This window comes from Ceratotherium simum, chromosome 17, assembly GCF_057802395.1.
Source record: "Ceratotherium simum simum isolate JZ-2026a chromosome 17, ASM5780239v1, whole genome shotgun sequence".
Classification (NCBI taxonomy): domain Eukaryota; kingdom Metazoa; phylum Chordata; class Mammalia; order Perissodactyla; family Rhinocerotidae; genus Ceratotherium; species Ceratotherium simum.
In genome coordinates, this window is record NC_141916.1 from 40,247,531 (window position 1) to 40,269,146 (window position 21,616).

Sequence of the window (21,616 nt, forward strand, 5' to 3'; positions counted from 1 at the left end):
ACATTTGATCCTTATGAAATCCTATGCGACAGTGGTTGGAACAGAATTTATTATGCCTGTGAAGAAACTGATTTTCTGTGTCTATTCAGTCAACACAGGCAATATGAGCAGATACTATAATCTAGGTCTAGGTGTTAGCAGAGCTTTTGACCATTGCTGTTAACAGAAAAGTTGACGAATATGATTCATGAACTACAGAATATAACCAGGAGGGTCAAAAAAGGTATCTGTATTGTAGCGTCTACTGTATTTAAATGTCGTTTTAAAGGTAGCAAGCACATTTGCATCTTCTCTGAGCAATTAACTCACTCTTGCATTTAGAAAGTTATTTTCACAATTCCATTTTTATATGTTCAATGACCTGATGACACTACCATCTCTGGGATAATCTAATACATATCAAGAAAAATGAATTATCTGGCAGGTGGGCAGAGGGTGAGTGAGGCTCTAAAATCCTGTTTTTGCTGAAATATTGAATTAATTGATGCAAAAGGTTATTTTTTTCTTGAACTGTTTGGATGACTGTATTTGTTCATAGAGATAAGTAGATTTAGTCATTTAACAAACATGTGTTAAGTGCCTCCTAGGAGATTCCATGCTAGTTCCTGTTCTTGAGAATAAAGAAATAAATGATGTTTCATATCAACTAAGTGACTTGGAGAAGTAATTTAACCTCTGTCAGACTCAGTGTCCTTATCTGTGGGTCCCAGGGCTCTTACTCAACATGGTCTAGGACATCTTTTCCTCACATCCAGTCTCCCACTGCTTTTCCATCACCCAAATTCTTCCATTATATCCCCGGGAACTCATAGTCTGTTACCAGCAAAATCCTTAGATCCTATGGTCTTAGGAGTCCCATCACTTTCTTGTTCTAAACAAACCTGGCTGTCCCCCATGGCTCTCTTTTCAGGCAACTGTCTCAAGAGAGAGCTATTTTCTCTCCCACACCCTGTATAGCTCTGGGCCTGAAGTGTAGGTGTCCTTCTTGTTGTTTTTTACTGCTTCCAGGCCCACATGCTCCCTCTGAAAGACCTCTGACTTCTCTCAACAGGTGCACCATCCTAATATACCATTCCCTACCCTCCTTGCTGCAGTACCTATACACTTGCACATCACTACCCCCGTCATTCCCTGATGATTTTAGTACTAGGCTCTCCATCATTTTTTCCAAAACTATTTTTACCACTTTTACTAGTTATTTTAATATCCATGTAGACTATCCTCCCAATGCTCTGACCTCCCAGTTTCTTGCCTTCTTCACGCCATCGGTCTTGTCTCCCCCTTCCCACGGTCATGCCTACCAGTACACACTTCTCTAGCTGTCAGTTTAGAGCACCCCCCTTTATTTTCACCTCTTAACTTTTAAATTCACTCCCACTAATAAACCAACAAGCCTCAGCCCCACAGGGGTCTTCAGGCCCTTGACGCCCCCACCTTTTCACAGGCCATCTCCATTGTCATGTCCTTGCATCCTTTCTCATCATGGTCTCTCATTCTAATCACTCCTTTCATATAGCCTGCACTTTCTCGTCCTTCTCATCCTGGGCTGTCCCAGACAAACAAAAATGTTTTTATTGTACCTCTGCCTTTTCTGCACCTATACCCAAAGAACTGCACTGGCTGGAGGAAGTCATTGGAACATGCTGACTGGGCTCATTTTCAATTCAAAAGCACAAACTCACAGGGGCCCTCCAGTGCAATCCTATGGTATTTTACCAGTCTGTTTTCCCAGTCAGTTTATTCTCCCAATCTTCAAGATTACCAGTTCCCATTTCCTGATCTCATCTCAAGCCTCTTCCTTTTTCCTCCGCACTCTCAGCTGATTACCTTGCTTTTTATTTAACAGAGAAAGTAAAAGCAGTCAGGAAAGAATTTCAATACCCTTGCATCACTAAAGCTGCACACGTACCTGCCTTTTCCCACATAGACAACCTTCCCTTCTATTTCAGAGTAAAACTCTGTGTACTTGTTCACATCCCTTTTCATCTCCCCATGTAATTGTTCCCCCTCCTTCCTGCATTATCAGCTTCCTTCATCTCTACCAGATAATTGTCATCAGCATGTAAGCACGCTGTAATCTAGCATTAAGCATAAACAGAACTCGATGCCACACCCCTCTGTGTTTTTTTTTTCTTTTTTTTTTCGGTCCTGAGCTAACATCTGTTGCCAACCCTCCTCTTTTTGCTGAGGAAGATTGACTCTGGGCTAAGATCCACGCCCATCTTCCTCTACTTTCTATGTGGGAAGCCTGCCACAGCATGGCTTGATAAGCTGTGCGTATGTCTGCGCCTGAGATCCAAACCTGCCAACCCCGGACTGCCAAAGCAGAGCGTGCAAACTTAACCACTACCCGCTGGTTGACCCCCCTCTCGCATCCACTTCTTTTTGTAACGCTATTCCTAAAAAGAATTTTTCGTATTGGCTATCTGCACTTCCCTTCCTTGCATTTTTTTTTATGATCCTTTGCAAAGTAGTCTTTCTTCTTCCTACCTTTATGCACTATTTTTGTTAAGGCTGACGGTGACCAGTCTGTAATAAAATCCAATGGCTACTTCCTAGACCTTAACTTCCATGACCTCTCAGCAGCCATTGACAGAGTTGCTCATTCCTTCCTTCTTTATACATTCTTCATTTGGCTTTTGGGACACCGCCCTCCCTTGGTTCTTCTCCAATTTCATGGGATCTCCTTCTCAATTTCCTTCACTGGATTCTCCTCTATTCTTGGTCTCTGAAGTTAGAGTGCCTGAATCTTGGTCTTAGGATCTTGTTTCTATCTGTACTCAGTCCCTAGAAGATCTCAACAGTGCCATGCATTTAAATACCCTTTGTATATTGCTGATTCTGAAATTTATGTCTCTGTTTCCAATACTTCTCCTGAATGACAGGTTGTATATGTGACATTGTCACTGGATATCTAATAGACATTCAGACTTACAGTAATAGAACAAATTCTTGTGTCTCCACTTTCTCCAACCTACTCTTCCCTAGTCTTCCCCAGTCTGTTCAATAGCACCACAATCCTCCACGAGCTCAGGCCAGAACCTTGGGATCATCCTTAAATTTTCTTTCTTACATAACTCTTAATCCATCAGTAAATCCTATCGACTTTGCCTTCAAAACAAACAAAGACTGAGACTCAGATCATTTCCCACTTTCTTTACCATCAGCATCCTCAATCAAGTTCCCATCCTGTGAAGAACTATCATAGCCTTCTGTTTTTCCCTGATTCCATTCTTTCCTCCCCAAATACATGTCCACCACACAACAGTGAGAGGGATCTTCTAAATGAATAAGTCAGTTGTATAATTCTAATGGTCAAAATCTCTCCGCTGGCTTCTCAATACTATTAGAATAAACTCCAAAGTCTTTACCGTGACCCACAGGGTCTATGTTATCCGGACCATCTAGCTCTCTCATTGCATGTTTTACCTCTCTCTTCTGCACACACTCCTTCTGATCTTGTACATGTCAGGCATGCTCCACTTCAGGGCCTTTACTTTTGCTGTTACTTGGCCTGGATTGCTCTTCACTTGTTGCTGTATCAGCATGGCTTCTACCCTCAATCTTTATTCAAGTCTCTGATCAAATAACTTCCAATGCACAATATCTGAATTAGTACTGCTTATCTGTCCCTGCCCCTTTTCTTTCCTTCTTTTTTTTTTTTTTTTTCATCTGGTTATTCTCATCTATGGTCTTACCTTTCACTCTCTGGGAGCACATCAAGCCAAGCTGTCGTGGTAGTGGGATGGGGGTCCTAAGATAGATCCTGCCATTACCAGTTACAGAGATGGAGGGTGATCAAAATCGTAGTTCATGAAGATGAAGTGTGCATGCTTCCTCACCAAAGTTTAGTAATGGAGGGCTCTACCGAGTCCAAATTTTTAAAGATTCACAGAGTTGGTTGAGTCTCAAATACTTTGGAGGGAAAAGCCAGAAACTCTCATCTCTTTAAAAAATGTTTTGAAATTATTTCAGACTTGCAGAAAAGTTGAAAAAATAGTACAAAGAATTCCTCATAATTCCCTTTGCCCTGATTTCCAAACATTGATATTTTATTTCCTTTTCTATGTTCTTCTTCTGATTTATTTTTCTTCTTAACCCTTAACATTTTTTCTATTTTACATATTTACTTGCTTATTTATTTATTGTTTCTTCTCCTACACCCATCCACTCCTGCTACCCTCACGCACACTGGAACTAATGAAAGCAGGACCTTTATCACTTTTGTTCACAGTTCTGTCCTCAGAACCTAAAACTGGGCCCAACACATATGAATCTTTACTGAATGAGTAAATATCATCACTCCTGCTTAGTCTAGTTTTAACAGTAGCCTTATGACATAAGCGTCGGAATATTATTAGCAGACTGAAGTTTATATTTTTATTCTACAGTCTGCTTCACATAAGTTTTCTTTCAATAAAATTGAAGGCTGATGAGAGATCAATAAATGTTTTTGATAAATGGTAATGTTGATCTTAACCACTTTCTTAACAAGATAAATCTATCATCAATGTGGAATGGTGATCTCTAAAACCCTTTTTTTCTTTATGAAAGATTTTAAATTAAGAAGCTAAAACTTGTTGAGATGCAAGCTAATATGGAGTTTTGAGATAATGTCCTGTAAGTTAATGAATCTGTAATCTGGCAAATATGGGAGACTTCTCCTTTTGAGTAGACAACATTTTATACGAAGGTGGAGCTACGTCTGTGAAATAAATTACTATAAATAATTTGACAAGATTTGGAGTCAGAGTAGAATTTAAACAACTGTAAACTCAGTTTATGAGTCTGTACTCATTTTAGCAAAAGTTAATACATTTGTTTTCGTTCCCTTCCATGTCATGCTCTTGGCTGATGGTGAATCTGTGGTCAACTACCCAGGTCTTAAAAATACAATTATATATTAACCCAGGTCACCATGGTTATACATATGTATTTTTTAAGAAGACCTACATGCAAGTCTTTATATGTTTTCATTTTTAGGTTATTGAGTTATTAACTTTGCCGATAGGGCGTATATTATTTGCTCCCTTCCCAGCTCTCCAATTTTATCTTGTCCATATCTCTCTCTCCGTATGTTTCCACTAACTGCTTCTTTTTATTCCTCAAACACACTAGCTCTTTCCTGCCTGGAAAGAATTGGCACCTAGAGTCTCTTCCTGTAAAGTTCTTCATTTGGTTAACTTTAACTTATTCTCTAGATCTTTAGATTAAATGTCACTTTTTTTGAGAAGTACTTTCTGTGTCCTCCTCCTCAGATCTCCTTTTCCTCAACTCTAAACTAGGTTTCCCTTTGTCTTCCCTTCAGTAGCACTCTTCTTCCTTATTAGTACTAACCACAATTTGTAAATACGTGTTTATTTTTAAGCTTATATGTCTCATGTGTTTCCCGTCATACTCTAAGCTGTGTGAGAACAGGTACTTTGTGTTATTCACCATGGAATATTCTTTATCAAGCAGAGTCTAAATATTTGTCTAATGAGTGAAGAAAGGGATGAATTCTGTTCATATATTTTTCTTTTGTGTATGAGGTTGTTATGAGAAACTAGGTCAAAAGCCATCCTGAGGGTGGATTAAATGCTTTGGAATATCATAGACTGAAGTATATTATACAGTCTGCTTCCCAAATGTTTCCTTTCAATGAAATCTATAAGTGATTTACTCTCACAGGCCCATCAGGATGTAAGGCATCTCAAAATTAGAAATTCTTTTAGAATCACATGGGCATTCTTTCACGATTGTGGCAATTGTCAGTCAGTCTGTCCCTTAAAATTCTTTGTAAGATGAGAAAGTATGGAATCTAGATTTTGTGATGGAAGAATCAGACAAAATTATTATTAATTACGGCATTGAGGTATCACAATAATCCTAAGAAAATGCGTTCTTAGTAAATTAAAATGTAACAAAATATGAATTTGGGTTTCAAATATGTTATGAAAAATATATGTACATTTATTAAGTGTGTTTATAGTCTAATACATTAAACTATTTTAATAAATCATACTCTTAATAAATCATACTCACTTAAAAATCAGCATGAAAGTTGAGGTGCCTCCCAATGCAGCAAAAAAATTATGCAAGACTAGCACTGCCATATAAAAATAAAATTTTCTTTTACATCGATCATCTCTTGGGCATTCACCCAAATAAGCTGAGTTATTTGTGTTCTGGAAACCAGTCACTTCCACACAACTACAGTTATAAAACACCTAAAAAATAATTTTTGAAATATTACAGAATATATTTACAAAATCCAAATGGGCTATAAGTACATTCCATTATATTTAAGGAAGTCTCATTTATTCAAGCTAAAATATTTACAGTTTTTAAAGAAAACCGTCTAAAAATACAGTTGCTTAATAGTTGAAAGGCAAAATAATTTTCTGTGTTCTTTTCTAGACAAGAAAATGCAATTCATTGTTAACATTTAATTCCTTCCTCATTTAAAACATAGAAAAGAATAGAAGAAATTAGTGTCTGAAACTCTGTATATAATTTTTACATTAATATAAATTCCTTTTGCTATTTCTCTCCCACTCACGTTTACGTTCCATAGCACGCTTACTTATGCTCTTTAACAGTAAGTGTCAGGAACTTTCCTTGGGGAGGGATTACCCAGGGAATCCAGAAAATATAGTAGTTTGGGAGGGGCCAAAACCTGGGACTAGAGCTACCGATCAGAGGGGGCAGAGTCCCAGGGAAAAGGAGCCAGGCAGGGGTGCTGTAATTCTACTTTGGCCAGCAAACACAACATCCCAGAGCATAATGACAGATTACATGGTAGATGATGTTGTTACCAGAGACGTTCAACACAACAGAATACCCTAATAGTTAGAGCATGGAAAGGGAAAACTTAGGAACAAATGATTTTAGAGATTTAATTTGGCAGACATTCTATGTAGTAAATAGGTGACTCTAACAAATTTTGTTCTGAATCTAGTCTAAACTAAGGTTTAAGGGAATTTCGAACTTGTTCGTGCTAAAGAATGATTATTGAAAGAGAATTGAGGAACAATTTGAATCCATACTTATCTGATGACCAAGCTTTACTTTTCACTAGGAATAATTTGGAGGAATCCTTTATGTAGCAATCCTACTGGCCAATAAAACCAAACATCGGTACAAAGAACATTATTTTCAGTGATTAAAAAGGGATGATTTATTACTGAGTATTTGATAAAAGAAGTCCCCAGTAGCCCCCAAATGGTATAGTCATTGCCAGTATTAAGAAGATGATGTCTCCACAGCAGACAGAGCTCTCTTTAGGATTCTAACATCATGTGTCTTCCAGGCCTTCGCTGATGGGCAAAGTGGGACCATGGATTAAGTGGGGCACTCTCAGTGAAAGGCACTATCGTCATGAATATGACATGTGGGTTTTTAAGTATAGTCCTTGGGCCATATTTGTACAAATTTATGGCCCAGCGTCGTAGAATCTAGGTGCTTTATTCTTCAAAGTTGTCAGTGCCCTTCAATAATACAGTTAGTAGGACTATGGAGAAGAGAAAGATGGAAAAAGCTGGAAAATCAAAGACAGAGGTATATGGTAGAGACCAATGATCATAGCTGATTATATTGCCAAAGTTAGTGATAGGAAAAGGGTCCAGGAAATGGCTCCCCAACTTTGTGAGATATTCAGTGGATTGGAGGTAGAATAGAGAACACCATACTGGGAGAACCCATAGTTTGCATGAAAGGGAATATTTTGAGTAAAGAAGCAGTTGGCATTTCTATGGGGGATGTTAGCAATAGGTAAGCAGAAATACGAAGTTAATCTGGGTGGGAGAAGTGCCAGCCTTGGGGAAATCAAAACTGGAAGGCAAGAATTGGTCAGTCAAGTGAGCATGAAGCCTTGATTAATTTCTTGGCAAGTCAAGAGGTAATGAGTCTAGAGATAAACTCGTCAGAATCTATATGCAAAATTGCATATTGATTGCTGTCCTGGAAGGCAGGTAGTGCTGACAAGGAGCCAAGTCAGGAATTTTCCCTAACTTATGAAAGGTAAGGTACCTCCAACTTAACGGAAATTATATCCTTTAGTCAAATGAGGTGCTCCCTAGAGATCCTAAACACAGTTAAACTCCAAAAGGTCATATTCTTATAAACTAAAGGGGAAAACGTGAGAATAATCTCAAATGAGAACTCAAGCAGCAGGAAAACCTGTTTGTGTCCCAAGCATGATTTTGTATGAGGCTCTGTTTATACAAAATGACAGCTGTCACAACGACAGACAATATTAGGAGTCCTTTTCTCTTATCATTTTACTGGAGACCTTAGTTATTTACAGAAAGATTTGATAAGTAATTGTTAAATCAAATCTGCAATTTTGATTAAGGAGAGGAGAGGAAGTAAAAACTAATACTCACTATTGGCTTTTTATTGCCACTTGAAGATTTGCATCCTGCTAGACAAGGTGAGATGTAAGTGATTCCATTGTCCCCACAGACTGGTTCCCACTGATTTTGATCACAATTGCAGTCTGAGTTGCAATAAGAGAGTGGTACATTTATATGAGATGCCACTGGACTAATTCTGAAAATACATGATAGATATACATCAGAAAGAGAGACAGAGAAAGAAGAAGGAGGAGGAAGAGGAGGAGGGGAAGAGAAGAGAAAAGAGGGAAGGGAAGAGGAGGAGAGAGGAGAAATAAGGGAGAGTGTCCTTTAATTGGATAGAGAAATTGGATGAGTGATGACACCAACATGGCTAAAATTTTTTGGTGTTTGTTAACTTTTTCACCCTCCGTGTTTACCCAGACATGATTTACGACCAAGAAAATGTAAATCATAGAAAAGAAACCACAGGGTCCGGCCTGGTGGTGTAGCGGTTAAGTGCGCACGCTCCGCTGGGGTGACCCGGGGTTGGGATCCCAGCGCACATCGATGCACCGCTTGTCAAGCCATGCTGTGGCAACGTCCCATATAAAATGGAGGAAGATGGGCACGGATGTTAGCCCAGGGCCAGTCTTCCTCAGCAAAAAGAGGAGGATTGGCAACAGATGTTGGTTCAGGGCTGATCTTCGCTGCCCCCGCCCCTCAAAAAGAAGAAGCCAAAGAGGATAGGTAAGACTTAGACAAGATGTCTTTGTGATTCTATCAAGAAATTTCTCATTAAATAAGTCACTTCATGTTTGTGAGACTCAGTTACTCTTCAGTAAGGTAATGACTTTAGACTAAGGTTCCTCCCAGCTCACTGTAAGTCCCATGAATCTGTGAATGTTATTTGCCTAGGTTGAATTTAGAAATCTATATTTTAACTACATCAGAAAAGTATTTGATACGATCAAGGCAGAACCCCTAAGGATCAATTTTTAAAAATCAAGAATAAAAGAATCAGTTGATAAAGACTAGGAAAACTCCATATACTTTTTAAATAAAACTACAACGTATTTTATAATGATTTACTGTAAACATGGTTATATTTATAAAATATAATCTTATAACATGGCTAAAATTACAAAACAGATTATTTGTATGATTAATTTTCTGCTTATAGATTTTTAAAATTATTCTTTTGTTTTCGGTAAAAATATTTATAATAATTGAAGATTGAGGAATTATCTTTAAATGAGAAAGTAATTTACCTAAGGAAGAAAAAAATAGATTCAGAAATTCTATTATCAATAATTTTACTAAAAAGCATCTGATACCTAATTCTGCTTGAGGACGTATGATGGGGGGTGGGGGGACATAACGACTAATGACCAAGTCCAGATATTCCAATCAGATACTCTTATGTTCACATAGTTCTGCTACTTCACAGCAATGTGACTACTCTTTCTAAAATCAGTTTTGCCATTTTTAAGTCATAGATTATAACATCAACCTCATAAGAGTTTTTCTGGAAAAAAATTATTTGGCAGTGCTCAAACTTTTTGTTCTCAGCAGCCCTTCATACTCTTTAAAAAGTCTTGAGGGCTTCAAAGATTTTCTGTTCAAGTAGGGTAAATCTATTGACATATACTCTATTAGAAATTAATACTAAGAAAATTTTAATACATGAGAATACAGAAGCACACATGTCATTAGCCATCAGACTGATGTTGTCATCACATATCTGTAGCATTAGAAAATATCACTATATACTCTTAAGAAAATGAGAATGAAAAAGGCAAATATCATCTTGGTATTATTATAAAAATAGTTTAGAATTTGTTGACCCTCTGAGAAGGTCTGAGGAACCCCTACAGACCCTCAGACCACATACTGAGAAGCTCTGTGCTAATTCATACTTTAAAAACTTACCCCAGTGACTAGCATTTCACAAATGCTGAATACACTAATTCTGTTATTTGCTATCATTAGGCTATGAGTACCACAAGGGCACTGATGTATCCTATAAATCTTCTTCGCCTTAAGGAGGCGTTCAGTAAAATTTTACTGAATGAAAAAAAAATCCCATAGAACTCTAGCTGCCTTCTTTTAAATAGATGGTACAGCTACTTTACTTGTTTTCAGGGAATTGGCTTTAGGCTAAAGCCTGCCCTGACACCCAGGGGGCCCTTGGAACTAACAATGTGGTTGGTATAGCATCAGTCTAGAGTCATTGTATGACTTCAAAGAAGTCAGTTTCTCTGGCTCTCAATTAATGGAGAGGAAGGATTTAAAAGAGTTGGGCTGCACGATCTCCAAGATTCTTTTACCTGTAAAGTTCAATATTCTAGGTACTCTGTATTTTGATTTACCAGAGTGGGTGATGGTGGATAGGAATAATCAACAACAGTCAAGATTAGGAGGAAGCAAGGAGATAATTCAAGGCTAAGTTGGCAAGTCTCCAAGAATAGGATGATATTTAGGTAAGAAAATATGGGAAGATTTGACAAGTTAAAATTGACACCTCATAGGATCCAGAGTTTAACAGCTCAGAGCCAACGATAAGCAGCACTAAGGAGCATGATTACTGAGCTGTGACCTAAGAATCTTTCTTTGTTGCTTAAATGTGAATGTTTCTAAGCTTCAGTTGATAGCTATAGTCAGGAGATGGTAAGAAATCTGCACAGGAATCTTGCCTTTAATCTAAGGTAGAGACCATAGTACTAGGAATACTTCACAATACTTCATAATAATGGAAAAGGTTTTCTAGGGTCTAATATATAATTATATATGGGATACTTATTAATTTTACTTCTAATTATGACAAAACCAAAAGACATACTATAAGCTTGCAGAAGAGGAGAATTCAGCACAATGTAAGGAAGTGTTTTCTTACAAAGGTAGTTGTAAAATATCAAAATTAACCATAGAAAAAGATTGATCAGTCATTTTTGGAAAGTGTTGTTTATATTCTTCTCACGATCCATCCAAGATTCTGGTGGTTGAGAGTAAGAGTTTTGGAGTCAAAAACCCCAAATTTGAATCAGAATCTTAACATCGCTAGCCATCGAATCTGTGTATCTCTTTAAGCCTTGCTTTCTCTATCTATAAAATGAGGATAAAAGTACCCGTCACTCGTAGTAGGCACCCATAAACGATAGTTATTATTGTTACAATCTGTGTTGCTTTTCTTTAAGGAAGGAATAAAAAGAGAACTTTATGAGATCTTAAGAAATGGATGTTTTAAGAATTTGTAAGATGAAATTTCTCTCAACTAAAAGAAAGTTTAGTTAAAATTGCTATCATCTGCCATGTTTTCTTTACGGAGTCTTCTACATTGTAGAGTTTACACATTATGCAATTGATGTATACACACCCATCATAGGTCAAGGTTAGGCCGGCAACTGATTTGCTTTCACAGACTAGCGCATAATTTAATAGGTGAAATGTGAAGGCCACCAAATTGGTAAAAAATGAAAATTTGGCAAATCCAAGCAAAGTAAATTTGAATTTTTTAATGATATATCCTCCTGTGAACATTCCAATTGCAATAGTCAGTATGGCTACCATCCCTAGAAGTAAGAGAAAATATTGTAATTATATAAATATGATTATTCTGAAATGTGTTTACATACGAAACAGTGTGTATCAATCAAATTCATCTAATTTTATTACTTCTTAAGTAGAAGGCTGGCAGAATGGAGGTAGGGGATTAGTGTACCATATGGGAGAGACAAAAATAATTTCTTCCTGCCAATGCTGAGGGTTTGGTTTTCCCAACTGCAAACAAAAGGCAATTACTGAGAATATTTGTATGTCTGAACAGACTGTTTCTATGAGGTGCTTTTTTTTCCCGAAAAACAACAACAAAACATCACTTATTCCTACTTATGAGACTTTCATTCTACCACCTAAAATCCTTTACATCTCCTCAAAATGAAGAGTTCCAATCCTTAAAAACACACTCCAAATTTGCCCAGGAGTTTAGAATTAACATCTCTTCTTTTTTCTTCCAAACACACATATACTCTGAGATGTTAAACAGGCCTATATATGGTGTCAAAAATCATTGATCCTTCTTATAACTTTTTCATTTCATTGTCCTGCAAGAGTTGTTAAAGATGAAGACCGCTCTAACAAAAAATTCAGGATAAGAACCTTATTAGGAGTCAAATTTAACTTTTACAGTTTAAATTTTTATCTGAAGTTCAATGAGAGCATCATACAGAATTATTTTCTGGTTTGCTTACAACCTACTTGCATATCACTTGATAAGTTCAGTTTAATGTATCAAATATTTATTGAGTTTCTACAATGTGCTGGGCACTGTATAAGATAATGTACATTCTTAAGAATATAATAATAATAGTAAAATATCCTCCTCTTAAGAATCTTATGTTGTACTGGCAGTAGGGGAAGAATGATATAAGAAAACCTTTCCCTCATAAGCAAGTCTCAATATGTCATTGGAAATAATGTAGCAAAAAACCTCTCTAAAATATAATATTTGTTTTGAATTATGTAGATATCATCGATGAGTTAAAATTGATTTTTCCTTGGGAAACATCAATGTCCTATCTTTTGCAAGTAGCTGGGTCCTGATTCAAAGTCCATCAATTATGGAATTATAATAATTACATTACAAAAGGATTTGTCTCAGGACCTCAGCACTAAATTATAAGATCCAATTATGCAGATACCATGTCTAAATATTTCATTTACAGGCCCCTTTTCCTTCAGGAATTCATCTCAAAAATGACATGAGATGCAACTTCAAATGCAGAACAATGATGATATCACAAGATTGACATGTTTGATAAGACTTACAAAAGAATAAATGGAAATTACATTTCTTAAGATATGAAATTGCCTTCACAACAAAAAGTCAATTGGAAATCAATTACTTGGGAATATTGCTTATCGAGCAAACATAAACGACGTGTCTTACCAAACAAAATGTTAGTCTCAGATGCGGACTGACCATACTGCTGTTCCACGTATTTGAAGGCATAAGTAACAGCACCAATAAAGCTGCTGATTTGTAGCCACATCAAAACCAATACTATAACATATAGGGGATTGGTAAGGATGCTTTTCAAGGACTCGATGAAACCTATAATAAACATAAAAATAAAGAAAATATTATAATGCAGCTTAAACATCTATTACTATTTTAATCTTATAAAAATAAGTTACATAAGATTTGAAATTACGTAAACTCTTAACACAGAAAGTCACAGGACCCTGCAATCCTACTCTCCACAGTTTTTTGTATATTCCTTCCATTTATTCCATATGTTTCCACTGTACCAAACTAAATCCATAAAAAGGAGTGGATTGTCTAAACCCATAAGGAGCATGGTTGACTGTGAGCCTGAAAAGAATGGATATTATTAATACCACATTTAATTAGTTAGTTCATTTTACCCCAAAATGGGATCATACACACATACTGTTTTGCAGCTTGGTTTGTTCACTTCATATTTGGTTATTAGCACTCTACTGTACAATTGCATACATCATTAATTCACTTAATCATTCATTCAACAAATATTTGGTTTTCCATTGGGTACCAGGCAATATGTTAGGTGTTCAAGAAACAAAATTGATTAAGACATGTAATGTCTCTTACTTGTTAGTACTTAATAATAATATAATTATATTAATAATATAATTATTAAGTAAAAATTTGCCATTAAGATAGCATAATCCAAAGCTCACAGAAATAAGAAGACTAAGGTTGAAAAATCATAAAGATCAATTTAGTACCAGGGTTCAGATCTCTTGTTTCCTGGTACCTGGTATACAGCTTTTTCTACCATAAAATACAGTCTCAGTAAATCTGTCAGTTAGAAATTACCCTTCTTAAGGTGCAAGGAGAGGCAGAGGATAATGATGTTGTGTCTCAAGTGACATTATCACAATAATAGTACAAGAACCTGTGCCTACAAATAGGTGTGTAACAAATTCGTAACTTCTGTCTATGACAAGAATTATGTGATCTGGGTGTGTGATCAGCAGGTCAATAAACTCTAATCAGAGCTAAAAGTGAAAGGAACTACTTAGAAAAACAGTAGGAAGTATCAGAGTCTAGCAAGACAGAACCAGATATGGTTATTAAAAGATGAATGGTATGGACTTGGAAAGATCTGGCTCTATAGATCTCTCAACATTTCAATTAGATATGGTCAGAACTAAGCCCTCTATCCAGTGGCAACTAAGAAACAGTTTCATCTGCTTATAATAAGAAGAAAAGAGAGTTATAATAAGAATAAAAGAGAGTTAGGGCAAAGGGCATAGAAGAGATAAAAAGAAGAGGTAAGGAAATTTATAGCAGGAATAAATAACATTTAAAATCGTTTGACCAAAACGCCCAACTTCTCCCCAGGGGACTTCCTAATGAGGAAGGACCACTGTCTTGTGAGGCATTTTAAGTGAGTTGTGAGATCTGATTAAAGGAAATGGAGCATATGGGTTCACCAAATCATTGAATTTTTGAGGTGGGTGGGAACTTGGATGTTATCTAGTCTGAACTTCCACACAATCATGATCCACTATCGGACGCATCGTGGATCCTATAATTGGATCAAAGAACAACTCAAGTGACATTAAGCTGACTAACTCAGAAAGAAATTTGCTTCATTTTTGGACAATTCTCATTGTTTACCAATTGTTTTTGTAATGAACTGAAATTTTTATTTCTTTCAAATCAGTTAGTCTTATTTCTACTCAAGAACTTATAGAGCAAATCCAATATTGTCTTTTTTCTAACTAAATGTTCTTAGTTATTTCATCCATTCCTAATAGCATATAATTAAGGACCTCTTTACTATTCTGGTCGTTATTCTACAAATACAGTTGATAATATAAATGAGGCTTACAATTGTCCTGTTTTTGCGTCTTCATTATTCTCTCCATTCTTTTCCGCCTCACAGTCAACCATGTTCTTTATGGGTTTAGACAATCCATTCCTTTTTATGGATTTAATTTGGTACAGCGGAAAAGTAGCATAGACCAAATGAAAATTCTTGGTATGTTAGTTTTAGTGTATGCTTGGTATGCTATTTTGAATTTCAAAAACTTGTAAGTCAGTGACGCTCTGGTAAATGTTTAACAACTGACTCTTGGGGAAACAGGGCCTGATTTGTAGTATTTCCCAATTTCTGTGGTAATAAATGGTAGTCAATTCTCCCACCATGGCCAATTTCAAGCGACCAGGGTAGCTGAAGATTGAACAGTCCTCTCTCATGAGCCAACTCAAGCTTGCTCCAGCACATCCTTGCTTTTAGAGTAGAGCGAGGGGGAGGAGAAAGTAACGATGAAATGAATGAGTGGAAGAACTGAAACTGTGCTGTCACTTCAACTTCAACTTGCAAATGTCGCCAAGGGTTTCGGCATTGCTCTGCTTTGACTTTTACTCCCCCACCATCTCTGCGCAATCTGAAAACGGCGCTGTTAACACCTCATGGCTTCCGCTGTCTTGCTCTGGCTGCTGCTGGATCCTTCTCCAGGTTATTGCTCCTAGACTGGTCTTGACTGGCCCTCAGGGCTGACGTGTGAAAGGGGAGGCACTATCAAATGGGAGGATCCCTATTCACATGATTGACTGATAATCTTGACTACCACTGTTGCTTCTATTTCACGTTTAAATATTTAGGCAAGCAAAATTTTTTCTATATAATTACCAAGAAAATAATCTTACGCCAATTATCTAGAGAGAAACTTCCTCTGACTTCCTTCTCCTTACTCCTTCTCTCCACCTAAAAAGAGTGAAGTTGCCCAAATTATAGGCATTCATAATTCCTTATATTAACTTTACCATAGTACTTAAACACTGTATTGAAATTGTCTATATATTTCTTGGTACAACCCACTGGGTTGTAAATTCTTGAAAAATAGAGGGAATATTCTATTACCAGAGCATATTATAGGGCCTGGTACTATTTGTGAATGAACGAGTAAATGAATGAACGAATGAAATATTACAGTCCTTTTAACTCTCATAATTTACACTGTATAATTTTAAAATGAATATATGCTCTTTGGTTTATGAGTAACATATATTTTTAGCCTTTTGTTTCTCCCGGCTAAAGACCACAAACCTAATCATCCTCTCTTCAGAGAGTTGGTATGTGTTCAGAAAATATTTACTAATTTTAATAGAAATCTTAGAAAAATAATTCAGCTAAATTTAGTGCAGGAGAAAGCTAACTGCAGTTGGTTGGGTATGACTTATTAGTTTGGAATACTCACTCCTCCCTTTTACTGGGATTAACAATTCCAAATTGACTATCAATGTGAAATACTTACCAGTTATATTTCCAGTAATTTTTTGCCCAGGGTTGGTCAAATTAGCCATTTGTCTTCTTTCCTCATTTGTTTTAAGCATACGCGTACATACTGAAATTTTCCTTTCTTTCTGTGGTTTATCCAGACTTTTGGGCAAGAAAAAGAATGGTATGGAAGAAATAATGGATAATAGTCCAGCCACAAGGAAACCGAGCCACCAAGCACCAACCCAGCGAGAGTCCTTAGGAGTTATTCTGATACGGCCTAGAAGAAAGAATTAGAAGAAGCTAGTCAAAAATCATTTTGGAATGCAATAAATCCTGGGCAATAATGGCAATGATTGCCATCCTCCACAGATGAAGAAAGTAAACTATATTTCATCAATTCTAAGACACTATTTTCTTTTTTTCACACTTTGTCACCTCTGAAATCAGGATGTCTAGCATTTAACGACATCTGACAATTACTGTTGTCCAAGAATCAGTCATGACATTGTTGTCACTGCTGAGCCTGTGTGAAGTTGGTGGCTTTTCTAGTGACATGACTGGACAGCTGCCATTATTGACAATTTAACCTTGCAAACTATTAAGGACCAAGAATGGAAGTCGTATGAATCCTCATTATTGTCTGAAAACTTCTATTGGCAGCATTTGCCGAGGTCAGGAAAGCACCAGCAGTGAAATTTAAGGCAGTTTGCACGAAATTCTCAGAGCCAATAGTGAGACTTCTGTTTTTTTTCCAGAAACTTGCACATCTAACTCTGACAGCACAGAGGATGATATTGGTGAAGATACACACACAACGAAAATCTGAGTTTAAAAGTGACCTAGGTCGGCCCGATGTCGCAGTGGTCAGGTTCGCACGCTCCGCTTTGGCGTCCTGGCGTTTGCTGGTTTGGATCCTGGCCCTGGACCTACACACTGCTTATGAAGCCATGCTGTGGTGGTGTCCAATGTAAAGTAGAGGAAGATAGGCATGGATGTTAGCTCAGGGCTAATCTTTCTCAGCAGAAAGAGGAGGACTGGCAACAGGTGTTAGCTCAGGGCTAATCTTTATCAACAACAACAACAAAAAAAGTGACCTAGAAGAGTTGGACTCTAAATTTTAGCAATAATTTAACCATTTTATTACAGTTATGTTTTTCTTTAAAGCATGCATGAGTGATATGTAAATACTATATCTAAACAAGTATAAATGAGCTATTTCAGCAAGTATAAAATAAACATTCTAAGAAAATAAGAAAGCACAACACACATACACAGCATAGAAGTTTGAAGCACGATAATGGTGCCATTACTCCTTGGTCTATAAGAAAACTCATTAACATGAGAAAATATTGACTTGATTTAAAACTATATAGAAACAAGTTATTCATTCTATTTATTGAAGTGATTTTCAAGTATGTACAGATCTAGGTTTAAAATTGATTTACATGATCATACTGTTCTATAATCAGCAACTCAGACAGACTTCAAGAAATGATTGGTGAAATCAGTGATTCCATCTAAGTGCTAAATGTTTCTTCACTGTCAACAGCATCATTTTGATAACTTGCTTCCTGTTTTATCACTGGTCCTCACATAGGAACTAGAGGTCATAACCTAGCTAGACATGGCATGCCAAAGTGTTTTCCTTGGCTCACACGCTATCTCAAAAATTAGAAAATTCTACATAAAAATCTGGATTTCTGGATTTTCTTGGAAACCAACCAGAAGATCTTATCAAGGCTGGACCCACATTTCTGCATGAAAAGAACAGGTTGAGGCTGAGTAGTACATGTGCTTTTGAGTGTGTGGAGAGGGCAGTTCAGCACCACCAGTTCTTTCCAGTGTAACCACCACATTCAATGCTCCGTACTCACTTAAGTTATCTCCTTGGCTCCTCCAGGCACTGGAGTTTGCCGAAGTGTACCTGGTAATATGTTTACGTCCTGCTCATGACTGAAGAAAAGAAGGTGTAATAAGGTCTAAACATTCAGTGGTAGGGATGTAAATCACCCAGAATTCTAAAATACCATGAGTAGTGACTTGTGACTATAGAAAAAAGGTTATAAAACTATCATCCTAAAGACTTTAACCATTTATTTCTGTACTTCTAGTGATAAAAACAAGGATGAACCTGGAGGTGAATGAGTAGAAATGTACAGAATGTGGACCTTCACTAATTCACATGTCCGAAATAGAAGATATAAAACATTTCATCAGGTACTTGCTTTAGCTTTATATTATAAAACACTTTCAAGTTTGTGGCCTACTGTGGTGTCCACTCACTTTCATAAATGAATCCTTTGATCTCCTTGGAGATCTATTGAAGTCCTAGTGAGATAGAAAATCAGATTTGTTTATTCAGAAATACTAATTATGTATTAGATGTTAAGACAGATACGATCCTGTTATGTTCCAAAGGAGATGGCAAGTAAGTGCACAAATATTTACAGCTCAGTATGATAAGGGCTACAATAAAGGCTTGCTCTTGGTGATTAATAGGGGCACTTTGCGCCAATAGGGGCTGGTAAATTAAGGCTTCTCTGAAGAGGAGCCACATTTTGGAAGACACTTTAAGAACTATGCAAATAAAAAAGGGAAAGAAAGTTTTCCAAGGGTAAACACAGAGAAGTGATATTACAGGGCACACTGAGAGGCCTGCAATTAGTTTGCCATTGTTTTCAATGAAGTAATCTAAAGCAAGTTTGTTAAAATTTTCTTATTTCATGCCTAGTTGTAAAAGCCTGGTGTAGTTGTTTTTATTCTGATTATTAATACGTTTATTTCCTATTTGTAACTTTTGACAAATAGCAAAGGACTTTTGAAAGAGTAAATTCAATTATTTGGAAGAATGGTGTTCTGTACTTGAAAGCCTTATCATGTCACCTTGTTCTGATTGTACTTACTCAGGTCTACATATCCAACATCCACCCACAGTTTAGCAAACTGAGATCCCAGGATGAAGCCAGTCACCGGACCAATCATTGCTATTGCATTCAGACTACCTGAGAATATTATAAAACAATTTTATCAGATGCCAAAAATACACGACTCCTATTCAATATGTTTTTTAAAGTAACGTTACATAATACATTTCCAAATAATTTTTTTAATAAGTAAAGGAATGAATTTAGGAATACTATTATTTCAAGGGTTGAGCCAGAGAAAGTAATCATATAATCTAGCATTTTCTGTACGTTACCTAAATAAACAGAAGAATGTCCTTCTTCTGCAAAATCATCCAGGTAAGAAATCCCCAAGGGTCCTATGGGAGTTTCCCCAATTCCACGAAGCATATTGCCCATTAGGACATATACCCATGCATATGACCCAGATTCCTTTCCAGGACCTATGTAGACACGATACTGTTTTATTTTAAACATTAATTTTAACATTCCTATTAGAAACTCAACTACTTTAACTTTTTAATTATTCCACTTAAGAATTTTGCTTTTTTCTAATTATAAGAACAGTTTATATTCACTTTACAAAATTTGAAAATATAGGAAAGCACAAAGAAAACAAGCAAAAATTATCTATAATGCCACCTCACACCAAAAAAACCCACTTCGAATGTTTGTATATATCTTCACTTTTTTAGTTCACATAAAAATATGAATAATATTCTTTACATACATTATATACGTAAATGTCAAGTTCATATTATAATTTACTTTTACACTTAACATCATAGCATGACAATTTCCACATGTTATTAAGATTTATATCACTACATAGGAGTGGGCTGAATAAAAGTTTCATAATTTATTTAATCAATCTCTTCCTTTTCACTCAGAAAATATTTTTAATTTTTTATTCTGTTAAACAGGGATGCCATGGCTATGATCATCAATAAACCTTTGTGCACATTCCTAATTATCTTCTTAAGATAAATCAGTAAAAGTAGAATTGTTGATTTAAGTGTATATGCATGTTTTTTATTCTTTACTGAAAATTAATCTCCAAAAAGAGTTAGAAATTTATATACTCCCATCAATACATCAAAGGTGTCTTTTTCCTCTATCTCATTTCTTTTTAACCTTTTCTATATAATAGGTAGAAAAATTCTTAATTAGTAATATAATTTGTAATTATAATTCATGATTTGTGTAATAATAGGTAAAAAGATCTTTAATTGGTATAATAATTTTCATTTTTCATAAAAAGTAACATTACATTTTTTACATAACTGTGCCACTTCTCTCTTCTTTATTTTAAATGGATATATTCTTCTCCAATTTCCTACCGAAATATCCTCTTTTCTTATTACTTCTAAAAGTTCTTAATATGTATTAACATTGTTTTGTCTTACATACATAAGATGCAAATGTTTTTCCCATTTGTTTTTTTTAATCTATTTGCTAGTGAATATCTTAATTATTTTTTACAGATGTAGTTAAAGTAATGTTTTAGAATATTTTTTAGTGACTATCAATTCTTACCTTTTTCTGCTATCTCAGGTGATGTTGTATTGAGTAACAAATTTTGATTAATTAAACAGGTTGATAAGCTTGATGTTGAATTCTCTGATGGATTAATAAGAGTCTCTTTCGAATATCTGTAACTATAAGAACATCACTAGATTTAAAATTTTGGTTATCTACTGAATATTTTCACTTTTCCCAGAAATCCAGGGGAATTTTCCTCTTTATTTGCAGCATTCTCTTCTCCAAATTTCCAGAATCCTCTTTGTCAATTTCCCAGCCTGTATTTTAGGAAAAGTGATGGGTGAAAATAAAATGTGAGTACCCACTAAGAATGTCATTCAATACTACCAGGCAGGGTGGATTATCATGTTGCTATCATCCTAGGAATGTTTATATTTTGGTCAAGCTGTGAAATACTATCTTGGTTTCACGCTTTTGTTAAAAAAACTGCTAACCGTATCTATGCATCCCTCTGAATTATCTTCGAAGATGGTCACAATCTAAACTTTCTGTTAACCTTCTGATAACATTTAGTAAACTTCAGAGCAGTGTATTCCAAATCAGTCTGGAGTGCACACCTATTTATCTACATTTTCTATCA

General features: G+C 36.0%; 1 protein-coding gene across 1 annotated transcript in view; it reads right to left on the reverse strand.

Annotated features, from left to right (window-relative positions):
- Positions 1-21,616, reverse strand: part of LOC101405350 (solute carrier organic anion transporter family member 1B3) — a 76,601-nt gene that overhangs the window by 12,842 nt on the left and 42,143 nt on the right. The window contains 8 exon segments of the mRNA XM_087441914.1: positions 6,025-6,209; positions 8,367-8,532; positions 11,692-11,887; positions 13,264-13,428; positions 16,626-16,868; positions 19,495-19,593; positions 19,791-19,937; positions 21,031-21,152. Of these exon segments, the coding sequence (XP_087298040.1) occupies positions 6,025-6,209; positions 8,367-8,532; positions 11,692-11,887; positions 13,264-13,428; positions 16,626-16,868; positions 19,495-19,593; positions 19,791-19,937; positions 21,031-21,152 (1,323 nt within the window).